Source organism: Peromyscus leucopus, chromosome 7, assembly GCF_004664715.2.
Source record: "Peromyscus leucopus breed LL Stock chromosome 7, UCI_PerLeu_2.1, whole genome shotgun sequence".
Classification (NCBI taxonomy): domain Eukaryota; kingdom Metazoa; phylum Chordata; class Mammalia; order Rodentia; family Cricetidae; genus Peromyscus; species Peromyscus leucopus.
Window position 1 is genome coordinate 89,003,960 of NC_051069.1, and position 27,424 is coordinate 89,031,383.

Sequence of the window (27,424 nt, forward strand, 5' to 3'; positions counted from 1 at the left end):
CCTAAAGCGTTTTTAAAAGTGTATATATAAGTGCTTAGCATAATACACAGCACACAGTAGGCACTCAATAGGTAGTAGTTAACAGTTTTTCTGGTACTTTCCAGGATTACATAAACCTTTATTATTGCATTACACAGCTGGACCAACCTGGCCAGAGTTGGGAGCAAAATACATGTAAGCAGTCGTGGGTTGGTTATTTGATTACCTTAGAAAAAAATGTTTGTATAGCTTCTTGTCCCTCATTTCTATCTGTTTGGTCTTCTCTACTCCTCTAACAATTTTTTTGTGGGGAGGGGATAGATCTTGAGACAGGGTCTCACTATGTAATCCTGGCTGTCTTCATCCTCTTCCGTAGACCTGGCTGGCCTTGAACTCAGAGATCCACCTGCCTCTGCCTCCCACGTGCTGGGATTAAAAGGTGTGTGCCACCATGTCCAGCTAAAGATCACTTATTTATTAAATGTTTATGAGTGTTTTGTCTATATGTATGTGTCTGCACACCAGGGACACTAGATCACAGGATTAGTTATAGATGGTTGTGAGCCACTATGTGGGTGCTAAGAATTGAATCCAGGACCTCTGAAGAAGAGTCAGTGCTCTCAACACTGAGCCATCTCTCCACTCCCCTATAGCAATGTTTTTAACTAGAACAATGCATTCTAAGTTCCTCAAAAGCTTTTAAGAACCAGCTGAGCATGGTGGTACACACTCCTTTAATCTCAGCACTTAAGAGGCAGACAGATCTCTGAGTTTGAGGCCAGCCTGGTCTATATACTGAGGCCTTATTTTAAAAAAAAAAAAGTTTTTTTTAAGAACCTGGGTAAGCACTGTGAACACAATCTCTGTATGACAGTGTTTTTCTTTCTCAAGCAAATCTTGTACCAATAACTCCTCCTTATATATACTGGTTTCAAATCCCTAGTAAACTTGATGCCAGAACCTGGAAGCATCAGTTCCCAACTGCCATGTTTAACAGGTCAGAATACACATAAGGAAGCCACCACATCTCCTCATCTGAGCACTAAGACTTACTTAGATCAAGGTCACCAAGGACTTTTGTACCTACACAACCACAGCAGCTCTTACTCAATTTCTTCTTCACGTCAGCCATTCCCAAGCTGATTCTTATCTTTTATTGCTTCCTCAGTGAACTATCATCTCACTTGGTTCTTACATTCTCACTTCTTCAAAACCAATTTCTCCCTTGTGGACTTCCCCCTGATTCCCATGACACACAGAAAACCATTTATTTGTTTGCCAAGACTGTAAGACTTCCAGAGTTTGAAGGTACTTTCCAGAATCATCTAAGTCTTGCCCAACTGTCTTCTTTACCCAAACAGGAAATAAAAAGTGTAGTTATATACTAGGCTACAGGGCTAGTACACAGTTTATTTTGGAGTAGAACTAAGTTATTATAAATACAAACATATGCTATTTTTCCCATTACAGATTTTTATTTTGTACTTCATCTGTTCATGTACATGAGGTTAATCACGGCTTACAATAGTTTTATCTGAAATGATAAACACTGTAATTTTGTCTTCAAAGTATCCTAGCTACCAAACAATGAACACATTATGCTGTTTTCTCTATTTTTCAAGTCCATTCAGAAATTAGGTAAATGACTAACCTGTCTCTACTCTGACAAGGTTCTAGCAAAATAAATATGAATGTTACAGGGATTCAGGAAAGGGATATTTTGTTTACAAAACTAAAATCTTAGCCCTTGGACTATAGATGTAGTTAAGGTTAGCTATTAAATACCTAAGACCCAGAATAGAGAACAACTCTGTCACTCAATTTATAAGTTGATATACAGAATCACTGTTCAATAATATATGCTGTGTGTGTGATCTTTTAACACCATTTCTAGTTTATTAATAATTACTATTTATGACCATATCTAAATTTGAAGCCTCCATTATTAACAATGACTATCATCTAACTCCCTACCAGATTGTGTGAGACTTAATATTTCATACAAATTTAAAAAATGACTTTATTATTTGTTCATTTATTTTGGCGTATGTGTTCAAGTGTGTGCACATGATTATGTTGAGGTCCGAGAACAATTTGTAAGAATCAGTTCTTTCCTCCACTACATGGGTTCTAGGGATTGAATTTGAGTTGTCGGGCTTGGCAGCAAATGCTGAACAATCTTGCCAGCCCATCAAGCTGATTTTTGTACAGCTTGCATTAGTTTCTCCATTAAAAATGTGTTCATAAATTAATGAATAAAGAGCTAAAGGGAAGCCTCAGTTGGTAATACATTTGCCTCACAAACACAAGAACCTCAGCTGGATCTCCAGAACTCAGGTTAAAAAAAAAAAAAATGCCAAGTGTGGTAACTCAATCCTATAATCCCAGTGCTGAGGAACCAGAGACAAAAGTACCACTGGGGCTTGCTGGCCAGCCAATGTAGCCTAATTATGGAGCTCCAGACCAATGAAAGAACTTGTCTCCCTGGAAAGAGGTGGATGGCATCTCATGTTATCCTTTGGCCTCTATACACATGTACCCACATGCACATAGGTGTAAACACACACACACACACACACACACACACACACACACACACACACACACACAGAGTTTAAAAGAAAATTAGCTTTAAAACTGGAACTTCAAAGATCTAAAAATATATTTGCTCTCTAAAAAGTAAGTGGGAGTTAGAAGAGATATTCCAGACAAATCACTGCCATCAAAGCTAACTAAGGAAACAAAGGAGCCCACGGATTACAGTGACCACACTGTTTTCCAACAAAGTGCTTACTCCTTTGCTTTGCCCTTTCCCCTGGAATTTCTCATTAGGTTACTCTTTGTTTCTTTAGGCTTCTTGTATATATAAGAGACTTCGAGAATAATTTCTCTCTTCATTTTTGTACAGACACTTAGCAAATATTCAAAGAGATCCAATCAAGCACACGATTATCATAAACATGCCACCAACAGAGCCAAATTAGCATAGTATTTTACTTATAAATCAGTACTTGTAGTTTACTAGAGCTCTTATTAAATACTATCTTGATATTTCTCCAACAAAGCTCAAGTAAAATCTAGTTCTTAAAAAAACAACAACAAAAAACCAACTTCTTACTTCCAAGGTCAAGAGTAGAAGAATTTGTTCACAACTGACTTGACTTCAAATGCCTATGCTAGGTTCTAGAGTTACTGAACTACAACACATCCAAATCATGTATATCCTCTCCCTATTTATTAAGCATTCATGATGAAGCACTTTAAAATTATTTATCAAATCAAACTAAATAGCACTGAAAATACTCCCAGTCATTAACTTTGTATTACATAAACAGCATAAAGTACTAGCTTATATAAACACAGAGTTCTCCCCATATAGTTTCCCTCTTAATTCACAAACGGAAAAAAAAAAATCCAATTCAAAACCTGTAACAAGAAAACTATGGACTTAATTAACAGAATAACTTACTGAAAAAACCTTTAAAGATGTTTAACCAATCCATTTTGAATAAAAATTCTGTGTTCCCTTTTCAGAGTTTGTTGACACAGCTCCGGGATAATTTCAGTGAGCTTCCTGGTCTGCTCTGTAACCCTGAAACTTCCCACACCCAATCCATGTGACCTGGCCCACACCCAAGCAATAGAAACGTTTTCAAAACCAAGGCTTCTTTTTTTCCAATACTGTTTCTCTTTAAACCATAAAATAATCTGTAGAACAAATAATTCATGGTGGCAGCAAAAACATGAGTTATAATTCACTCATTTTCAAAGAGAATATTAAAGCTAGTACACTTCTAATAGTTAAAAATGTATATGCACATTCTTCTTTTCCTACAACTCCTTTTCCTTAACTTCCAAACAATGTCTCTACTAGCAAAGCCATTGTGAAACAAATTCATTAAATTACCTGGGATTTAAGGTACCAAAATGGGGTGCAGATATTCTGGGAAGGGGGGATGTATTTGATATAAAACCTAGATTCATATCATTATTTTGATCAAAGATCACTAATTTAATGCAGCATTTCCAAACTCTGAGGAATGCAGACAGTCATAACTGTAATAATTAAGTTAACAGAGGTTCCCAAAAATAAGATACTGTCTACAAGGAAACATTTCCCCCTTTTTACAAACAAGCAAAGAACTAGTAAGCAATAGAATGTCTCCTTGAACACCAAAATTAAATTTCTGTCCCTCCCAATTCCTTCCTGTCCATTAAGGAAAGTTAAATTAAGAAAGGGGAGGAGGTCAGCCTTCACCCTACATACTTCCTTCCTTCAGTTTAACCAAGGCCAAGGTGAGTAGGTTTCCCTATCTCTGGCCCTAACAGAGGCCAGCAAAATCTACAAAGCAAAGACCCACAGTCAGAGAGGAGAGGTGATGACAACACAAAGGACAGTGACCGGTCCTAGAGATGCAGGCACACAGCAACGACCACTGCTGTAAACTCTTTTCAGAGAGAAGAAAATAAAATGATTTGCTTTTTAAAGTTCACTAATGTGCCATGGAAAATAAATTGCCAGGATGCTCAAGGAAACAATTCTGCATCTCACACACTTTTTCCATCTCAACTGAGGCAAATTTTCTGTAAATCAAAACTCCATTAGGTATTTGGTATTTACTACTCCAAGAGCTGCTACAAGAAGGTCAAAGTTAGTTCTGCTCATTAGTCCCACTTGACTGTGGACCCAGATTTACAGAAACTGCTAACATGAGCCTACCTCACATGACAGTTCTGGCCTTTTCCAGCCAACTCCGCACACTACTGTAAGGACTGTGTTCAAAGAACTAAGCTCCAGAACCCATTTAAAATGAAAGCTGGTGTTTTTCCTTCAATACAAAACAACTTACCTAAGGTATCCTTCAGGTTTTTAACGATAGATGCTTTCCGAGCACTATTTTTTCTTTCCACATAGTTAGAAGGGACAAAACCCGTTTTATTCATGGAATTGCGAACTCGCCACCAGGATTTGGAATCATCCAGAAGCCATAATCTTTCATTCTTCTTGATATCCAGCTCTTGTTCTTGCTGTGCCACATAATCAAACTTGGCTACCACCACCACTTCTTCAGCCATCTTTCAGCAGCTTCGGTACTGTAACACATAGAAAATGTTTTCACATGTTGCTGAAGCAGTAATTGTCTACATGCTTTTCCAAAAAAACATGCTTAAATACTTAAGAGGCCAGATATTACGAATCATGCCTGTAATCTGACCACTCAAGTCTGAGGCCAACCTTGGCTACATGCTGAGTTTGAAGCTAGACTGAGCTAGAGTAGGACCCGCTCTCAAAACCAACACACAAAACAGAGGAGACAGGGACTGAGGTCGTATGTAGTTCAGCAGTAGAATATATGCCTGGCATACACACAGCTCTGAGTTCAAGTCCCAATACTATAAAAAGAAAATCAAAATCTAAGAACATCAAAGAGTTAAAAGTGATCAATGAAAAACACCTAACAGGGAAATACTAACTTTTCAAAAGCACAGTTTCTATTTAATGTTATATAAACTAACTTTACATTTAAAACCACCATTAGCAATGAAAATCACTATACAAGTTATTCAAAGTCCTCTGTAATGTAGATAAAATCAAGCTTGTATGTACCAAATAACATAGATGTTTTCTGAACACTTTTTCCTCCCCATGTAGTTAGAATGCACAAAATTAAAATATATAGGTATAATCAAAGAATAAAATAACAAATCTATCATTATTATAAAGGATAATCTTTAACATATTTATCTCAATAATAAAATAATTAGACATTATCAAGGTCAGAGAATAACTGACAATTAGTAAATGCAATATAATAGGCATATATAAAGTGTTCCTTCTAAACAGAAGAATATAAATGAAACATATAAAAATTATCAATACTAGGCTAAACAAAGCTTAGCCTGTAATTTCAGCATTTAGAGGCTGAGGTAGGAGCATAACAATTTTGAGGCTAGCCTATGTTATCTACCTCAAAAAAGTTCCATACCTTTTATGTGATTGAAAACCAAGTATACTGATACAAGTGTATGGCTCAGTGGTTAAAAGCACTTCCTGTTTTTCCACAGGACCCAAATTTGGTTCCGAGTATCCATCCTCAGGCAGCTAACAACCCCTTGTAATTCCATCTCTCCCTTTCTCCTTCCCTCCTTCCCTCTCCCCCCCCACACACACTAAATTAACTTAAAAACTTGTTAATTTAAAAATATTAAAAATAAATCTTTAAAAAAATAAAATGGAATAACAAAACTCGTTACTTTGTAAACTGGCCTAAAAATTATTTAAAACATTCATGTAACTGGCAAAAAAATCATGAAGGAGATCCTTAGTTAAAATCAGGGCTAACAGTCACAAACCAGTGGCAGAAGAGTGTTTAGCACTATGGGTTAATCTCTAACCGCCGCCCCGGCTTCTAATTAAAGTGGTAATTCTGGGTATATTAATTAATAAAACAAAGAAAAAGTACATGCCAATACCAGGAAGCACAACTGTATCCTGCAAACAGTCAAAGGGAATGGTAACACAAACAACTCTCTAAATCAATCTGAAAGTAATGAAATACAATGATGAAATTGTATGAAAAACAACAAAATATAACTGAATTAGTACTAAAGAATCTTCCCATATTGTCAATACCAAGGTAAGAATATTTTACAGGCAAATTCTACTAAAGTAAAAAAGAAATTATATTTGTGTGTATGTGTGTATATATAATTTTAAAAGAAAAAAATTATAAGCAAACTCACTCCTGAAACTTATTTAGAACTGACTTCTCTCTCTGCTTTCTTCAGAGAGACTATTTCATAAAAGCAGACACGACTCATGAAGCAAGCAGATAAATCTAGCCTTTTGTTTTGGGTATTGACTAGCAAATCTGTTTCCTCAACAATGAAGTAAGTATTTTAATGTCTTCAGAAAAATTAACTTTAGTCCAGAATTCGACATCTTCTGGCATTAAGTGTGTCAACAAGGTAGATACATATGAAGGATTTGCAAAAGCCTCAAAATCTGCTGCACATTAATTGTTTTTTGCAAAAGGAACCAGTTACATCAACAAAAATAATGCTTAAAAAAGACAACATGGTATGTAAAGAACACCCATACCAGAGCTAGAAATGTAGTAGATCAGTGGTAGCATGCCTGCCCAGTATGCACAAGGCCACAAGGGCTCAATAACCAACACGAGAAAAACAAAGATGAGCAGAGGAACTAGGGGGAAAAAAATTATTTGTATTATTGCAACTTGTCTGAAATTACTTCAACACAGAGTTGACCTTTCCCTTTTGTATTGTTTTCTACATGACTTCTATTTCTTTTTCTTTTTTAAAGTTCATGGATTTTTTTTTATAAAAGATTTATTTATTATGTAAATGATATTCTGTCTGCATGCATGCCTGCAGACCAGAAGAGGGCACCAGATCTCATTACAGATGGTTGTGAGCTACTATGTGGTTGCTGAGAATTGAACTCAGGACCTCTGGAAGAACAGCTAGTGTTTTTAACCTCTGAGCCATCTCTCCATCCCTTCAACACAAAGTTTTAACCAAGTCTAAATAATTATTGTCATATGATACAAAATTAAGTTACAATAGAGGCTGAGGAGATGGCTCAGATGGTAAAGCACCTGCTACAAAAACAGGAGGACTTGAACTTGATCCCCCAGAACCTATTAAAAAGCCAGATGGAGCAGCACACACAACTGTAACCCCAGAGTTGGGGAGGTAGAGACAAGTCCCGGGAGGTAGCCCTGAATTTGCTGCCAGCTCGTCTGGCTAAATCAGAGATCTCTAGGTTCAGTGAGAAACTTTTTCAAAATAAGAAGAGAGATATTAAGAAAGATACCTAGTTGTCAATCTCTGGCATACACAGATACAGACACACACACACAGACACACACACACACACACACACACACACACACACACACGGTGGGGGGAAGAGAGAGGATTACAATGAGCAACTAGCTTTCTGAAACACTGGAAAAGTAGAAGCAGAGATATTTTTCAAGGATACCTAAGGAACCAGGAGTCCTCCCTTATGCCCCTGCCACTCCACAACTAATCCATGTAAGCTTAATGGAATTTATTTTGATACTTGACAACTGTTGTGAAAAATTTTCTAGAAAATAATGTAAAATTAGTAACAAAATTTTTGGAAAGATAATTATTTGCATACTGACAAACTATATACCCCAGAATTTAATTTTTGGAGAGTACTCAGATCTAGCCACGTAACTTGGGAGACTGACTTTAGCTTCAAGAAACTGGGTTAATCAAAGCCCCACCAGCATATCAGAATCACATACTGAACTTTTAAGGCCAACTAAACCCAAGAAAAAGAGCCTTCAGAAAAAAGGTACGGATCTTGAAAAACAGTAAGAAATTGTTTTAAGATTTTTTTCACAGGCAAACCTGATATGAGATGTGAAAACTGTAGCCATTTAATCAGCTGGAGGATGAAACTGACACAAAGCAGAAAGACAGTTGCTTAGGAAACAGAGCCAGAACTGATAAAATATGGCACAAGCTGCCCTGGGAACCTCCAGGTCCTTGAGTTAGTAATGGGAAAATTGTTCACTGTCTCAATTTGGGTCATCCGCTTACTGTTATTTTCAGTTAGAAGGCCATACTATTGTAGCTGGAGAGTTTCTCTCCAGCTCCCGCCAAGCCCTGGCAGTTCCGCAGCCCACTTATAAAATAAACACAGACTCTTATATTATTTAAACTGTTTGGCCTAATGGCTCAGGCTTCTAGCTATCTAGTTCTTACATCTTAAATTAACCCATTTCTATAAACCTATACCTTTCCACATGGCTCGTGGCTTACCAGTATCTTACATGTTGGTACTCATAATAGTGGCTGGTAGCATCTCCTGACTCAGCCTTCCTGTTCCTAGAATTCTCTTCTCTGGTTGCCCAGCCTATACTTCCTGCCAGGCTACTGGCCAATCAGCACTTTATTTATACAGAGTGATATCCACAGCAACACTATAGATAAAGTTAACCTACCACATAATTACAGTGTACTTAATAATGCTGAAGCAATTTAAGACAATATAATACTGCAACAGAAACATACAAATCAATACAATAAACACAGAGATACATATAGTTAATCTTTAGAGTCTTGTTTCCCAATGTACAAGTGAGTTCTAGTTTAGGCTTTTAAAAAGTGGAGTATTTGAAATTACCTGTGATCTAAATATTGAACTGATTTCTATTTATATTCCTATTCCTTCTTTCCCTAAACGTTTAGAGGTTTTACACAGACCAATTCAAAAGCAAGTGATTTTTAGTGACTTTCTTTGAGAAACCTTTCTAAAGCAATCAATTTAGTTTTTACAAAAATAACTTTCTTTAGCACTATTTGTTTATATAATAAATATAGTTTAACAATACATATTCTTGGAAGAAACTTTCTCTCAGTAAGCACATTCAACTTAATTCATGGGAACAGAACTGTACCAAGGTTTTCTAGTTTTATGTTTCTTTAACAGAAATGGAGGGGCTTAACTGGACAAGCTAGCTAAGTAGCTTGGGAGGAGGGTTGTTTTGAGACGGGGTTTCTCCGTGTAGTTTTTGGTGTCTGTCCTGGATCTCGCTCTGTAGACAAGGCTGGCCTCAAACTCACAGAGATCTGCCTGGCTCTGCCTCCCGAGTGCTGGGATTAAAGGCGTGCGCCATCATCGCCTGGCACTAAGTAAATTTTATTGTATAAATGCATTCAAATATATAAAGATTTTGCATGAGGAGTAGCACTGCAGATCACTTCGGTGTAAGTTATTTAATGAAATAACTGATACTAGGATAACTATCCCATTGGGAAAAATAGTCTCAGATTTCTAACGGGACAGGACTTTTACTTTGAGTTTTATCCTTTTATTAAGTACAAGTGAAATTCTTAAACACTGTGTCAGAAGTGTTGGGTAGAAAGTGGAGCATTAAAAGTAGCATATTAAAGAAGCCAGTTTGAGGGGGACTGGAAATCCCTCTCTCCACCAAAGCTGACGTTTAACAAGCCATGTGCAGAACAGGTACAAACATGAGCATACAAACTGCTCAATCTGCCAGGCACCAGGACCACTGACAATCTAACATTTTCCCCAGACCTCTGGCTTACTTCCTTGTCGAGAAGCACTCTTTCTTAATAAGCGGCCTCTGTTTCTACAACCATCCAAATGTCCCTAGTCAAATTCCTTTTTCTGGGACTCAAGAACCTAGAAACAGCAGCAGAGCCCTGGAGATGCCAATAGCAACAATACAATAAAACAGACAAGAAAACTGAAAAGTGGAAGCACTAAGGATGTAAGAAAACTGAAAAGTGTTAGAATAATTGTCTAGCATGGCCAAAGCCCTGGGTTCAATCTTCAGTACAAACAAACAAACAAACAAAACCTGAAAAGTGAAGAGAAAATAGCTAGATATCTAGGACCCCAATAAAAGACACAGTGGTAAACTCTGGGTCTTATTTGTATTTGAAAGTGAAGACTGCTGAAACAGATATATCAACAGCTACCAACAAGTAACATCAGCTTGTGTTCTCCAAATAATCGACCAAAAATAACCACTTTACCTCAAACAGCACAAGAAGTAATTCATGGTCTCGCCCACAGCAAAATCCAAGCAGGAAACCTGTACCTCCAACCCTCCAGCAGCTATTATGGGACACATCAATCTCATCAGAAAAAGCCCAATTAAGGAGGAAGAACCTTAACTTAGCAGGCAGGCAAAAAAATCCTAAACAACATGCTCAACCAAGAGGAAACAAATAGAATCCTCTGCCCCCAAATATCAGAGTACACATAATTTAACATGTGCCAGGGAACAGATAGAAAGATAAATCATACCCTTGGCAAAAACAAAATTCAACAAAGTTGAGTAAACTCAAGCACACAGTGACTGGACAACAGAATCAAACTAGAAATCAGTAGCAGAAAGTATGTTACAATGTACCTTGTCTTTTAAGGGTTCAAATAGGTTTAATTTATAATATGAAAGTACTAAAAGGTAATGGAACCTTAAGAGCTGGGGCCTAGTGGAAGTTAACTGTGTCAGCTGTGCAGCCCTTGCAAGAGATTAATGCGGTTCTAGTGGGTTCTCAGTGAGCTGCCACGGAGTCTACTAAAATAAGTGGCCCTGGTTCATATCTCCTTTTGCCTTCACTTTACCTTGTGTTCCTCTCCTACGATACATGCCATTTGCCATATGGGTTACAGACAGTGGGAATACAGAGTAAAAACCAATGGGGCTACATAAATCTAGATTTTTCTATCAGCTTCTAAAAACTAAGAGTTAATAAGCATCTTTACAAAGTAGGTTACAAGCCCTGTCCTCCTGAAAAAAGAAATGGAAGTGACAAACTCTAGACCAAGAGAGTGGTGCATATTTAGGATAAGGACGGAAGGAAAAGATGGGGGGGGGGTAGAGAGGAGATCTCATCACAGGAGAAAAAGGATAACAGGTAATACCACAAATGACTATCCATGCAAATGTGATTTCTTAGAGGAATCAGACCAATTCTTCCCAAACACAAATTACCACAACATACCCACCACAAGAGCATTTGAAAAGCCCTATAACTAACAAAACAAATTAAATTCATAATTTAAAAATGCCAACCCCCCAAAAGAAACTACCAGCCAATATACTTTGGGAATAACGATACAAAAATCCCTAGTAAAATATTAGCAAAAATAATTAGCAGTATTTAAAGAGACTTAATATTCTATGACCAAGTGATATCTGTCTATGATAAAAGGCTTGTTTGACACTTAAAATTCATCCATATAATCCACCACATTAATATGCTTAAGAAAAATCATGAACTGGTACCAAAAAGGCAACAGTCAAAATTCAATATCCATTCACAATAAAACTTCACAGAAAAACAGGAACAGAAGGGAACCTCCTCAGCTTGATACACAGCATGCACAAAACCCAGCAACTAAAGCCATAATTAAAGGTAAGAGAACAGCTACTTTCAAATGAAGATCACAATAGTGAAAGGCTAACCTCACCACTCTAATGGACGCTCCATTCAGCTGGGGGGCGGGAGGATGTGAACAATCAATGGGCATGAAGATCAGAAAGGAGAAATAAAACTAATCTTACTTTGGAGACAAACGACTGCAGAGAAGATGCCAAAGAATTTATAAAACAAATCATTTCTTAATACTGTTTAAAAAATATTATTAAGAGATGATGTGGTGGTTCAAGCCAATAGTCCTGGCACTCAGGAGGCTGAAAAGAGAATCACAGAAAATTACTGTCACCTTTGGCTGCCATGAGACCATATATCAAAAAATAAAAAGCTATGAAATAGGAAGCCATTGAAAATAATGTGGTTCTAAAGCCTTAAGTCACTACATAAATAAAGAAAAAGAAATTCAAACTTAGGATTAGTAATGACTGATACCTATACACACTTGAACTTCCCACTTGGGTAATCCAAACAAAGTAACTTTGTTGAGCGTTTAATTTTTTTGAGATAGGTCTCACTATTGCACAATCTGGATTCACATTCAGAACTCAAGAGACCATCCCACCACCACACCCTGGCCTCAGCCTCTGGAGCAGATAGTGCTACAAGTTCATAACACAGCATGCAGCTAGATTTTAGGACACATGATTAATCTGCAAAAACCAACCAAAGCTCTACACACTAATAATGAACATATAAGCACCAAAATTAAAAACACAAGTTGGGTGTGGCGGTGCACACTTGTAATCCTCAGCTACTCAGGAGGCTGAGACAAGACATTCCAAGTCTGTGGCCAGCCTAGACAACCTAGTAAAACCCAACCTTGGAAGTGGTGGAGTACTTGCCTATTGTGTGTGAGACCCTAAGTTCAATCCCCAGTACAGCAAAAATAAACAAAAATATTTATGATAACTCAGAAATGAAAAGGAAAAACATGAGAGAAATCTAACAAAACATGTAAAGAATTTATATGCTGAAAAGCTGATGAAGACCTAAATAAAAATGTTCATGGACTAGAAAACTAAACAGAAAAGCAGAAAAGATGTCAGATTTCCCCAAATCAGTGAACAGGTTTAACAGGTTTAAGCAAGTAACAAAATGTGTGTGTGTGTGTGTGTGTGTGTGTGTGTGTGTGTGTGTGTGTGTCTAGTGTTCTGCAGTCAACTTGACACAATAGTGTCATTAAGAAGTGACCCCAAATGAGAAAATGCTCCCATCAGAATGGCCTGTGAGCCAGCCTCTTGGGCTTTTTTTTTTTAAAATGATTGATGTGAGAGGGCCCAGTTCACTGTGGGCAGTGCCACCCCTGGGCAGGTAGTCCTGGGTACTGTAATCAACAAGCTGAGCAAATAAGGAGGAGCAAGCAAGTCAATAAGTAGCATTCCTCCATGGCCTCTGCTTCAGTTCCTAACTCCAGGTTCCTGTCTTGAATTCCTACCTTTCCTCCATGAGGGATTGTGATAGGGAAGTGTAAATGAAATAACTTCCTGATTGCTTTTGGTCATGCTGTTTTATCACACATAGAAACTCTAAGAGAAAGAATATTATTCTGTAACTTATATGGAATGCTGAAAATATCTAGAAGAGCTGAAAGAATTTTTAAAAGGAATAAGTAAGAAGAATCTTGGTTCCAATGTTCAAGAAGTCTGAAGTAGCCACTGTACTCAAGATAATTCAGTACTAGCAAGATGGGACACACAGATCAGTGGAACCCAAAAACGCAAGGGGAAGTACCTAAACCTAATCTCAAAATAGCAAAATACCAGAGCAAATTCTAAAGATTAAGTGGTAGGCAGACTTCACATCAAAAGTGAGATCCATAAAATAAATGAGGAAAAGAGCAAAAGACATGAAGGATATTGCTGGGTGTAGTGGTGCACACCTGTAACCTGAGCACTTGGGAGACAGGTAGGAGGGATGTCCCACGTTTGACATTAGCCAGGATCCACATAGCAAGTTACAGGCTAGCCAGAGCTAAACAGCAAGATCCTGTCAAAAAAATGAAGCGGGGAGGGGGCACACAACAAAGCATTCACTGGGGTTGGGGATTTAGCTCAGTGGGAGAGCACTTGCCCAGCGCAAGGCCCTGGGTTCGGTCCCCAGCTCTGGAAAAAAAAGAAAAGAAAAGAAAAAAAAAAAGCATCCACTGAAGAACATATAGAGATGGCATCAGCACACAAAAAGATATTCATTATCTATTAAAGTCATATTAAAATGCCACTATATAACTATCAGAATGGCTACTTTAAAGACCAATAATGCCAAATGCTTACACAAATATGGATCATTAATACACAGCTGATAAAAAAGTAAAAAGGTACAGATATGACAGAAGACAGTCATCAGTTTCTAGTAAAACTAAGCGTGCAACCACCATACACTCTAAGATTGCCATCCTGGGTGTTTCTATAAAATCTGTGTTCATATGTTCATACCAAGTTTTTATATAATTTTCAAAAAGAGCCATACTGATATCCTTTAATAAATGACTGACTTTAAAAACTGGTAAATTCATACCAAAATGGGATAAGATTGATACACAAAACCTGGATAAGTTCTAATGTAATTACACTGACTCAAAACAGCCAATACTAATGATTACTTACTCCATGACTTCATTTACACAAAATTCTTGGAATGATAAGTTATAGAAGTGGAACTAGTGACTAGAGAGTGATTACCAAAGATAAAGAGAGAATGGAAACAAGAGAACTTTGGGTATGGTGATTCTGTTAGTCAGCTTTCTCTTACTACTAAAAAAAAAAAAAAAAAAAAAAAAAAACCCTGAGATAACTGATGAGCTCAAACATTATCTCTGGCTCACAGTTTTGAAGGTATGAGTCCATAACTGTCTAGCACCAGCGCTTTGGGTCTGTGGAGCACAGGAGCACATGGATGAACAGAGCCACTTACTTCATAACCAAGAAGCAAAAGAGAAAGGAAGGGAGCTAAGCCTTTGAGAGGGCATAACCTCCCTCCATTCTCAAAATGACCCAAAGACCTCTCTCTAGGCCCCACCTCTTCCCAACAGCACCAAGGGCCAGGAAGCAAGACTTTAACACATGGACTTCCGAGGGATTTAGAAACCACAGCAGCTACAGAACAGCAACATTACAGATCTTTTTAAAAATAATACACTATATCGACTGTATCAACATTAAAATTCTGGTTGTGATACTGTACTATAATTTTGCCAGATGTTACCACTGGAGGAGCTTTTGAGAGAGGGTCTCAGTAAAGTTGCTCAGGTTGGCCTTGAACCTGCAAAATCTTCCTTGGCTAGCATATTTTATGTCTCCTGGTAACATCATTTTTTTTCTTCACTCCTCCATATTCTTCTTAATATAACTAGGAAAAGCCTCTTGCTGTCTACAGGGAACACCCTGAGGACAAAATTTTATTCCTTATAGAAACAAAGTCACTCCCTAGCACTCTCTCCAGATTCATCTTTCCTATAGTACATCCCTCATCACAAATTTGGCATATAATTGCAATATGTGGGAGACAGAGAGAGGAAGGCCACCATAATATAAGTTCCAGGCTCCTACCACACTAAACCAACTAATTTACTAACTACTTAAATGAGTGGCAGAAGAGAACCAACTCCAAAGAGTTGTCCTCTGACCTGCACATAGGTGCCATGATACACGTGTGCCTGGGTGTAAACCTCTCTACAGAGACTACTTAAATTACATTTCCACCTAGCATAGGCCAATAATTTAGTGAAACTCCAATCAATGAAGTTTTATAATAATTAGGGGTTACATTTGTTCATAACTTTTTAAACTAGGGTAGAATTAATAGTTTGTGTAAGGGCAACTTATTTAAAACTATAAAGTCATTATTTTAAAAAGCTTGGTGACCCCAATGTAATACGGCCAATCATTACTGTTGTCTTAACTTGGCACATAACACAATCTTGCTTTATTCATCCTCATTTCAAAATGAGGGCTGGAGGGATGGCTCAGCAGTTAAAAGCACTTGTTCTTGCAGAGAATCTGGGTTCAATTCCCAGCACCCACACAGAGACTCACAACCTTCTGTAACTCTAGTTCCAGGAGAATCATAAACCTTCTGGCTTCCATGGGCACCAAGCAAGTACATGGTGCAAAGACATACATACATGCAAGCAAAATATCCATACACACCAGAACAATTTTTTTCAGGGAAAAAAACCAAAACATTGTACTATAGTATTTACATGTGAAATTCTTAAAAATATGTAAAATGTTTTTAAAGTTATGATCATTTATATATGTATATTCTTAACTGGTAAATAAGAATTTTTACAGTCATGTGTTCAAAGACTTTCTGTGATATATGTCTAAGAAATTTTAAAGGTATCACTATAAAGAGAACAAAAAAAATACAGCTTAATTCCTGAACTGCAATTCTACAAATTCTATATGATTAAAATCTCAGAAAATTAAATTCTAAGAATTAACTCAAAACTTTTGACACCGTCCCTAACATACCCTAACATACCTTTCTATTTGTTTCTTGCAATTTTAAATGTAAAATAGTGTGCTTTCCCCCTCTATGGTAATTTATTGGTATACATAAAAAAAGGACTCTAAACAAATTCTCTTAAATTTAACCTTCTGACAGAACTAAGCTTATTTTTACAGATCACTCAATATTAACTTGTAACGACAGCCTTTAAAAATTATACCTAAATACAACTTTTTGTTGTTGTTTTTTTGTGTGACAGGGTCTGGAGCTCACTTGGTAGACCAGGTTGGCCTTGAGTTCCCAGAGATGTGCCTGCCTCTGCCTCCCGAGTGCTGGGGTTACAGTGTAGACATCTGATTACACCCTCTGTTCTAAGACGCTCGCTACTTTAGCAGTGGCTTCTGGTTAAACTTAGCCTAAGTTTTCTAAACCTCTCCTATTTATCAAATTTAGCTAAAATGACTTTTTACACAGACTACAGTCTGTATCACACAACCCACATTCAACATGAATCAGATTGTCTACAGGGGCATGCCTACCTCACTGAAAAGGATCAAGGCATAGGATGATTTATCAATGTTGACTTAACAAGAGGGAAGTAAAGTCAAGATCAAAAAGAAGTCATTTGTATTAGCACTCTCAAGAGAAAACAAACCTAAAGAAATTCATGTGAAAAGGGTTCTTAATCATTTACATATACTTCCACTAGGTGGAGCTATTGGCCACCTTCCAACATTGGTGCCTTCCTGTGTTCTGCTAATGGATCAGCTTGCTCCTTTCTACTTACATACTTCCATGTCCTAAATTGAATCTATGCACCAATACAGCAATAAAAAACTAACTAGATAACACAGTGCTCTGAACACCTCAAGACTGAGGTGGGGTCAGGGGGTTGATGGGGCCTAGCCTTGGTCCTATTCTCATAGAAACAGAATGGAAAGGCCTGGAAGATAGTTCAAAACATAAAATGCTTGCCTCAGTTAAGCATGAGGATCTGAGTTCAATCCACAGAACTCATGTAAAAAAAAAAAAAAAGGCTGTTAATGGAAATGGTAGTGCACTTGTAATCCTAGCTCTGAGAAGGCAGAGACAGGCAGATCCCTGGGGCTCACTGGCCAGCCAACGTAGTGCAATCTGAGTTTCAGGCTAAGAGATGCTGTCTCAAACACACAAACAAGGTTGACAGCTCCTGGTGAATTATGTGCGAGCACACACACATGCACGCTCCCCCCCCACACACACACACCTTGGAGCCCAACAACAGGCCAGATGAACATCTTAAAGCAAAGGACTCAAACTACCTACCCCCTTAAACAATAATTAGCAATCACATAGCTTTACATGGCTGATGCTGAGATAATGAGACCACACTGGCAGACCCAGAGGACCTAGAGAGCCACAATGGAAACTCCCAGACCTTGCCTGTGTTTCTTTTTCCCATTGAACACTAGGACTACTATAATCAATTTGAGGAGAGATTTTTATGTTTCATTGTTCTTCCCAATATGATCATGTTTGTTCTGTCTCTTTGACTAGCTTTGTAAGTATTTTAAAACTCATTCACACCAAAAAGGGCTTTACTGTATGTAAATCAACTAAATATGGAACAAAACATCTACTGGAATAACTTATACATACATAGAATCAGCCTCCCCCCATACATAATCCTATATTGTTATTCAATATATACTCACTAAATTTTGTATACCTTCCAAATATTCACATTTTATGTGACATCCATCAAATTTAATGGAGACAACTAAATTTCCATAATAAAAAAGAAACTACCGCCGGGCGGTGGTGGCGCACGCCTTTAATCCCAGCACTTGGGAGGCAGAAGCAGGCGGAACTCTGTGAGTTCGAGGCCAGCCTGGTCTCCAAAGTGAGTTCCAGGAAAGGCGCAAAAGCTACACAGAGAAACCCTGTCTCGAAAAACCAAACAAAAAAAAAAAAAGAAAAGAAAGAAAGAAACTACCCCAACAGACCAGTATCTGTACCTACTTTACTTAATATATTCACATTAAGTTTGTCAAATCAGCCACTTGTATTATCAAATGCTTTTAACCCCAGAGCTCAGGAGACAGAGGTGGGAAGATCTCTCGAGTTCAAGGCCAACCTGGTCTACATAGAAAGTTCCAGGGCAGCCAAAGCTACACAGTGGGACCCTGTTTCCAAAAAGAAGGCAAATCATCTAACTAGGAAACTCCAAGGGAGGTTACCATTGATACAGGTCATGAGCAATGTGATTCTTTTTAGCAAATTAGATGTTTTTCTGAAGAAAAAAAAATTAGTGTGGGGGGAGGGGACCATCTAAAGGAAAATCTACCATGCTATCTACAAATGCAATTTTAGAATCTGCTGTACTTTAACACATAACTTTGACAATTTCCTGTTTCTGATAAGAATCAGCTAAGTAACAATACTCAAGTAACTAAGTCAGGAAGTTTGGTTGGGTTACAAATCTCCCAGTAAACAATGAAAGGAGAAAAATCAACAATAACTTTGGTATGCTGTAAGTAGGCAAAAAGAGAAGGCAATTCACAAGATTATTATAGTCAACATTTTAAGCCATAACATCTCATCACAGTTTATATTGCTAAATATTCTTATTAGTAAAACTAATGAAACATTCTACTACTTGCAAAACAAAAATCAGAAATAAAGAGAACTAAAATCAAGTTATTTTGTTGGGTTTGGTTTGGTTTTATTTTCTGGTTGATTGGTTGGTCAATAGCAATCTCATATAGCCCAAGCTGGACTCAAACTCACTATGTAGCTGAGGATGGTCTTGGCTTTGAACAACTTTGATCCTCCTACCTCCAATCCCAAATATTGAAATTTTAGACCTGTATCACCATGTTCAGCAAGATTAGGCTCTTTTAAGAATAGGGTAACAGGCCGGGCGGTGGTGGTGGTGGTGGTGGTGGTGGTGGTGGTGGTGGTGGTGGTGGTGGTGCACGCCTTTAATCCCAGCACTCGGGAAGCAGAGCCAGGTGGATCTCTGTGAGTTCGAGGCCAGCCTGGGCTACCAAGTGAGTTCCAGGAACGGCGCAAAGCTACACAGAGAAACCCTGTCTCAAAAAACCAAAAAAATAAATAAATAAATAAAAAGAAAGAAAGAAAGAAAGAAAGAAAGAAAGAAAGAAAGAAAGAAAGAAAGAAAGAAAGAAAAAAGAAAAAAAAAAAAAAAGAATAGGGTAACAGGGGTGGAGAGATGTCTCAGATGTTAAGAACACAGGTTGCTCTTCTAGAGGTCCTGTGTTCAATTCTCAGCAACCACACAGTGGCTCACAACCATCTATTATAGAATTTGACGTCCTCTTCTGGCATGCAGGTATATATTCAGAGCACTAATATATAAAATATAAATAAATAAATACATTTAAAAAAGGATAGGGAAACAAAATGCCATGATAGTCTATCCATTTTTGAACAATTACTTTGGATACATAACCAGTATGAGAAAACAAGAAGGATGAAAAAAAGCTATAGGTATTGTGCACATAAAATTCACTTGTTCATTCAAAAACTGTTAACTGAGAAAATGTACACTAGAAGAAACCAAGTTCTGAAAACAAAGAAAGAAAATGAGCAAGTATACAGCTCATAAAAGGAATTCTCAGTTATAATCCTGTTTCTTCAATACTTATTAACACTTTATACTAATACCAGACTATTACCAATGTGATGATTTCATCAGGCATCACAAAATTTTACTCTCTGAATCAAAATAAATTGATCTAAGGTCATATTAAGAACATATCCACTCTACAACCCAAAGAGTATTATGTTCTATAATATCCAAAGGAGCAATCACTAAAATAGTAAATAATCTTACCAAAGTAAATTATGAACACATAAACTATAAAAATGTGCGACATGAAGAATTTCATTAATATAAGACAGGAGTTATAAGTTATTACTTTAACCCTTAGTTTACCAGATGGCTATTAAACAAAATGGGATCACAACCGACTACAGCCATATTTTAATTTGTTCTGACTGTGATAAAAATAAACAATGGGTTCAACTGTTGGTAAAGCACTTGCCTAGAATGCATGAAATGCTGCTGAAGTTCAATCCCCAACAGCACATAAAACTAGATGTAGTAGCACATGCCTGTAATTCCAGATTTGGGGAAGTAGAGACAGAGGATCCAAGGCCATCCTGAATTTAAAGTCAGGATGAGCTAAAGGGACCCATCTCAAAACAAAAACAAAACTATACAAAGAATACTGAATAATTTCCACTTAAAACTTCACATGTTAAAGCTAGAGACAATCTTCAACACCATACATACACAAATTGTTTGTATGTTAAAATCCAAGCCCCAACACCTCAGAATATGACTGTATTTGGTTAGCTTTAAGAAGGTAAATGAGGTAAAATTAGTTTATTAATGGATCCAGTATGACTAGTATTCCTGTAAGAGAAGTTGAGTTCATCTGTTGAGAGAAAACAGTCATTGAAAAGTCCAGGACAGGGGAAAGTTAAAACCCAGAAGAGGAGGCTCTAAAGAACCCTGCTATTACCCTAACCTTAGACTTGCTATCTTACGAAAATTGTGAAAAAATTATTTTTTTGTTGTTTAGGCCACTACATCTGTACTACTTTCTTAATAGTACCCAAGAAAACTAACATCTGAACTATGTTCTAAACCATTTAGTGTACAATCCCACAATATTAAGTACTTTTACAATGTTGTACCATTACCACCATTTATATTCAGTAATTTTCATTTTACAAAACCGAATCTTTATATATATTTAAAACCAGTAAATCTTCTATATGCAGTCAAACCACTAAGTATGAAATAACAAAACTGTTATTTCAAACTGTCAGGCATTTATTCTCAAAAAATTTAAATTTAATTCTACCACATGATCCAGCTATACACCCAAAAGACCCTATCTATATCCTACTACAAAGATATGTGTTCATGTTTACTGCTGCTCTATTCACAATAGCCAGGAAATCTAAACACAGCGGCTTAGAGCCACTGGGGAAGAGGAAACTGCAATTAAGAAACTGCCCCCACTAGCTTGGCCTGTAGGCAAGTCTATAGCATATTTTCTTGACTGATGAATGATGAGAGGGCCCAGCTCATCACAGGCAGTGCTACCTCTAGGCTGGTGGTCTTAGGTGCTGCAAGGCAGGTTAAGCAAACCATGGGGGGAAAAAAACAAAAAACAAAAACAGTGAGCAGAACTCTTCCATGGCCTGTGCTCTAGTTCCTGCCTTGACTTTCCTGAGTGATGGCAGGTGACCTGAGAGTTGTAAGATGAAATAAACCCTTTCCTCCCCAAGCTGCTTTTGGTCACCATCTTTTATCACAGCAACAGAAATCCAAACTAAGTTAGTAGGGAAATTAGAAAGGGAACAGGGGGTGGATTTCAAGGGAGAGAAGATAGAATGCAATGATGGGGGAGGGGTGTGTGGTTAGGAGGAAGAATAATGGAATAAGAAGGGTTAAATGGGGTGGAGGGTGGGAAGGCAGGGCAGACAGAGAATACAACTATAACTGTCTTAGTTAGGGTTTCTATTGCTGGAAAAAACACCATGACCACAGCAACTCTTATAAAGGAAATTATTTAATTGGGGCTGGCTTACAGTTTCAGAGGTTTAGTCCATTATCATCATGGTGGGACATGGTGGCATGCAGGCAGACATGGTGCTGGAGAAGGAGGTGAGAATCCTATATTTTGATCTGCAGGCACCAGAAGGAAAAACTGTGTCACACTGGCCAAACTTGAGCTTATAAGACCTCAAAGGCCGCCTCCACAGTGACACACTTCCTCTAACAAGGCCACACCTTCTAATAGTGCCACTCCCTTTGGGGGCCATTTTCTTTCAAACCACCACAGTGGCAGAAAAGGAAGTCACAAGGATGTCTCTAAACCTAGAAAACAACAGCACTAGTATAATCTGGTCTGGTCTGATCTACTTAGGGACTCCTAAATAAAGTCCACTACAAAGTAAGTTCAATGGAAAGTTATTGAAATAAGGTACTGCTAATCTGTTCAATTTCAGCTCATTACGCAGGCAGTAACTACCTGCTCCTCAACACTTCAGCAGTCATGCATTCGCTCCATAGCTTATGAGAGCTAACATGAAAATTAAAAATCTTGTCCTCCAAATACTAGGAATCTGTATTATAACAACTGATTATGGTTTCTCATCCAACACACAGGTATAACCAGGCTAGCAATCTTTCATTTCTCCCAAGTATAAATCCTGCCTCTTGGACTGAAGGAGATTTAAAGAATCACTGCCTTTTATTTTCCCTTCTCCTTTCATTTTTCTCTTTATCCTCTTTTGGGAGCCACTAACATATCAAGATATTAAAAAGAAAACATACAAACTGAAGAGCTTAAAAAGGCAATGCTCTGAAATTTGCAGGCAAATGGATGGAACTAGAAAAAAATCATCCTGAGTGAGGTAACCCAAACTCAGAAAGACAGTCATGGTATGTACTCACTCATAGGTGGATTCTAGATATAAAATAAAGAACAATCAGACCACAACCCATAGAACCATAGAGGCTATATATATAGCATGGAGGTCCCTAGGACGACTGTGGCTTATAATAAATATCAGTTTTACTCAATTATTGAAAAAAAAAGTAGCCAAATGAATGGAAACACATGAACTATGAACCAAAGGCTGAGGGGCCCCCAGCTGGATCAGGCCCTCTGAATAGGTGTGACAGTTGACTTGCTTGATCAGTTTGGGAGGCAACTAGGCAGTGGGACCAAGTCCTGTGCTCATTGCATGAGTTGGCTGTTTGAAACCTGGAGCTTATGCAGGGACACTTGGCTCAGTCTGGGAGGAAGGGACTGGACCTGCCTGGACTGAGTCTACCAGGTTGATCGCAGTCCTCGGGGGAGGATTTGCCCTGGAGAAGGTGGGAATGGGGGGTGGGCTGGGGGTAAAGGGAGGGAGTGGGAGGGGGGAGAATAGGGGAACCCGTGGCTGATATGTAGAACTGAATGGTATTGTAAAATAAAATAAATAAAATTAAAAAAAAAAAGGCAATGCTCAGAAAAAGGTGCAAACAAGAAAGGAATTAGACCATAGTTTTCAATGGATTTCTCTGTGTGTGCACTCCTAACTCCATGTGTGTGCAGTATGGAATAGGAGAAAGCAGCGACAAGCAAGTGAAATAACACTGAAAAGGAGAGAGCTACTTCCCAGAGTTACCACCTAAGATTTGGACACAGTTTTCAACATCAAAAGTATAAGAGGGCTGTGAAGACAGGTCAGTCAATAAAGTACTTGTTATGAGCATCAAGACCTGAGCTTGGCCCCCAGAACCTATGTTTTTTTTAAAAAAAAAGTTGCATCAGGAGGTGGAGGCACATGCTTTTTAATTCCAGCACTCGGGTTTGAAGCCAACCTGATCTACAGAGCAAGTTCCACGACAGCCAGGGGCATACAAGAAAAACTCTGTCTCAAAAAAGTAAAATAAGTAACTAAATAATTTTTGAAGAGCTGCATATGGTAGCATGTGCTCAGGACTCAGTGACCAGACAGGTTAGGCTAATCTTCAAACTCCAGTCTCATAAGAGACTGTCTCAAAAATCAAGGTGGATGGCACCTAAAGAATAACACCTAGAGCTGGTCATGGTGATGTGCGTCTTTAATCCCAGTACTGGGGAAGCAGAGGCAGGAGGATCTCTTTGAGTTTGAGGCCAATCTGGTCTACACAGCAAGCTCCAAGACAGCTAGGACTAGAGACCCTGTCAAAAAAAAAAAAAAAAAAAAAAAAAAAAAAAAAAAAAAAAAAGACATACAAGGTTGACTTCTGGCCTTAGCATTCATACTACACATGAAGAAACACCTAACACACACACAAAGTACAAAAAAAAAAAAAAACAAGCAAATATGACCTATATATACAAGAAGAGAGAAAGAGAGAGAGCCAACAGAAACTTCCTAGAGAAGGAAAAGATAGATCTTAACTACATAATGCTTTCTTTCAACAGCTGCCAGAAAACTAAAGAAGACATAATGAAAGGCAAATGAAGAGACAGAAAATAAAATTGAAACTAAAAGTAATTCTGGAGCTGAGAAATTCATTGGAAGCATTCAAAGACAGATCTGAGTAGATGGAATAAAGAATCAGCACATGTGAAAAGCTATAACAACTGAAGTTAAATGAACTGACGTGGGAATTCTGTGTGTGTGTGTGTGTGTGTGTGTGTGTGTGTGTGTGTGTGTGTGTGTATTGGAGAGAGAGCAAAGAGACCAAACACTTCACAAATTTGATTAAAAACATAAATATACACATCTAATAAGCTCAAAAGAATCCAGTAGAAATGAGCTGAAGGGTGATTTATTACACCAAGCTACATCATTACCTGCCAAAAGCAAAGAAAGGTTCAGAAGATGAGTAAGAGAGAAGAAACTCCTCATACACAATGGATCTCAGCAAGATCATCACCAGATTTCTTACTACAAAAGCTGAAGGCCAGGCTGACAGTCAAGATTCTGGGAAAAGGTGAGAGAAAAATGCCATGTTAACTAAGAGTACTCTATCTGGCAACACTGACCTTCAAAAGTGAGGCAGAAAGAACAATTTTACTAGATAAGCAAAAGATAAGGAAACTGATTACCACTGGATCCACTCCCTCAAGAAATGATAAGCAAATATCAAACTAATAGGCTTTTGATTCTATTGGTCATTAATGCAGTATGAATTAGGCACACATGACTAGAACTGGATATATTTGTTGTACTTAACCGCTTAGAAAAAATGATTTTCTTATATTTGTTTTGGGGGAGCAGTTCTGTAACTTGGAGGCAGGTAGATCTCTGAGTTTGAAGCTAGTCTGGTCTACATAGCAAAGTCCAGACCAGCCAAGGATATATATATATAAATATAAATATATAAATATATATATATGTATATATATATACACACACACATACATATATACATATACATATATATATGGTAAAGGCAAACAAGACAAAAATACATAATGATTAAAATAGATACAAATAAAAAATTAAGTTTTCAATCATTGCACAAAGCAAGTTTAAAGTACTTGCCTTGCAAGCCTAGCAGCCTAAAATCAATGCCCACAACTCATAAAAAGGTGGAAAGAGCCAGGCAGTGGTGGTGCACGCCTTTAATCCCAGCACTCGGGAGGCAGAGCCAGGTGGATCTCTGTGAGTTTGAGGCCAACCTGGACTACAGAGTGAGTTCCAAGACAGGCACCAAAGTTACACAGAGAAACCCTGTCTCAAACCCCCCCCCAAAAAAAAACTCCACAAGGTTACACACACACACACACACACACACACACACACACACACACACACACACACACGGTATAACTAGATTAAAGTTGGACATCAAATTATACTGTCACAAATTTTGTGAATCAGTAACATAAAAATAAACGTGAAAACGCACTATTTACACAGATGCTTGTTTTGCTACAGATGACTCTTTAATGCTACACTACCAGAAAGTATTTTCTTGTTCATAAAACATGCATCCATCTTCAAGTGTCTTCTCATATAGCCTATAGCAGAACACTCTTGGAGAGTTCTCCTATTAAAAAAAAAAAACCAAAAACACTGTTTTTGGTTTAGTTGCTGTCATTTGCATTCAAGTATCTGGATAACATTCACTCTGAAGTACTGCAGCAAATCTATTAAGTTCATGGCAGAACTGACTCAGATGTTCATGTATATTTTTGGTTAAGAACTTTGCCAATATTGGAGCAATCTGCCCTTATGATTTGTTAAATATACTGCTGAGCAAAAGTGTCCATTTCACCAAACAATTCATCAGGTCAGTTACAGAAACCCTGCCTAGCTGCATGTTTTTGGTGCTGTTCAGCCGGAGCTCAGTAGGCAACAGGTAGTAATCACTACTGACAGGGCTTATACAACCACAAGCCTCTGCAGTCACCACTACACATCTATACATATCTCAGGTCCCACCTCAGGTCTACACTTGACAGATGTTGAGTCTACCTCCCCCAGCAGCTAGTTACTGTATGGGGGGATATGGCTTCAGAAGAGCAATTCAGGTACCAATGCTTCTACTCACCACTGTTAACCTGGCCAAACCTCCCCTCAACAGAACTAGCTTATAGATGCTAAAAGGCTCAGCATCCAGAACTTCCTGGCAAGAAAGGTACAGCAACAAAGAAACACACATCCTTAACTTAGTAAGTCAGCAAACTTCTAAGGTGAGTAAATAAGCAAACAAGAAAGGAATTAGACCATAGTTTTCAATAATAACTCTGAGGATATAATGCTCTAATTAAAAAATAAAGGCTGGTTGTTGGGGAGATGGTTTGTTCAGTAAGATAAGACTGCACAAAACATAAGGACCTGAGTTCAGAAACAGGACACAGCAGCGTGTATTTATAATCTCAGTTCTGAGGACGTAAAGACAGAACGATCTCTGGAGCTTGCTGACCAGCCAGTCTAGCTGAATCAGTGAGTTCCAGGTTCAGTGAGAGACCCCATTTCAAAAAAATAAGGAAGATAACAATAAAAGAAACTATCCAATATCAACTGCTGCCAGCTGCAGAAATATGTAGTAGGAATTCAGCTGACTATAACAAGCTATACCTGGAAGATGGGTCTTTCCAGGATAAAGCCAAGACTTAAGGAGTCTTGATGATTTTAGCTCTTAAATACATCAGTCGGTTTCTGCAATGATTTTCTTGTGTGCATTGGTAGCTTTCCCAATCAATTCTTTTTCTAAAAACTTCTAACAGTGTGACTGATCATTCATTGGGCAGAGTTTTTCCCTATACAATTAAGGTATCTGGAGAACTTCCCCCAATTGTGTTGACAACAAATCATATAGTCAAGAACCCTCTTTTCAGGCTTCTGTTCCTTTATTTTTTAGCATTGAACTCAGAAGTCTGCCTTTCCGTAATTATCATTAGCAAGTATCAGGCTAAGGCCATCTCTGGACAAAAGCATTTTATCTGAGATATCTCCCAGACTTTCTAAGGACAGACTGCAGATAAAATAAGCATCCAGA

The 27,424-nt window shown here is 37.9% G+C and overlaps 1 protein-coding gene across 5 annotated transcripts in view; it reads right to left on the minus strand.

The window, feature by feature from the left end:
- The window catches only part of Nck1 (NCK adaptor protein 1), a 65,595-nt gene that overhangs the window by 14,382 nt on the left and 23,789 nt on the right, over window positions 1-27,424 (minus strand). For 4 of the 5 annotated variants that reach the window (XM_028869955.2, XM_028869956.2, XM_028869957.2 and 1 more), the window contains exon 2: window positions 4,830-5,073. In XM_028869955.2, the coding sequence (XP_028725788.1) occupies window positions 4,830-5,055 (226 nt within the window). In that variant the 5' untranslated portion in view covers window positions 5,056-5,073. Of the gene's footprint in view, window positions 1-3,448; window positions 3,695-4,829; window positions 5,074-27,424 lie in introns of those variants that run through there. The other variant, XM_028869961.2, reaches the window with a different exon arrangement.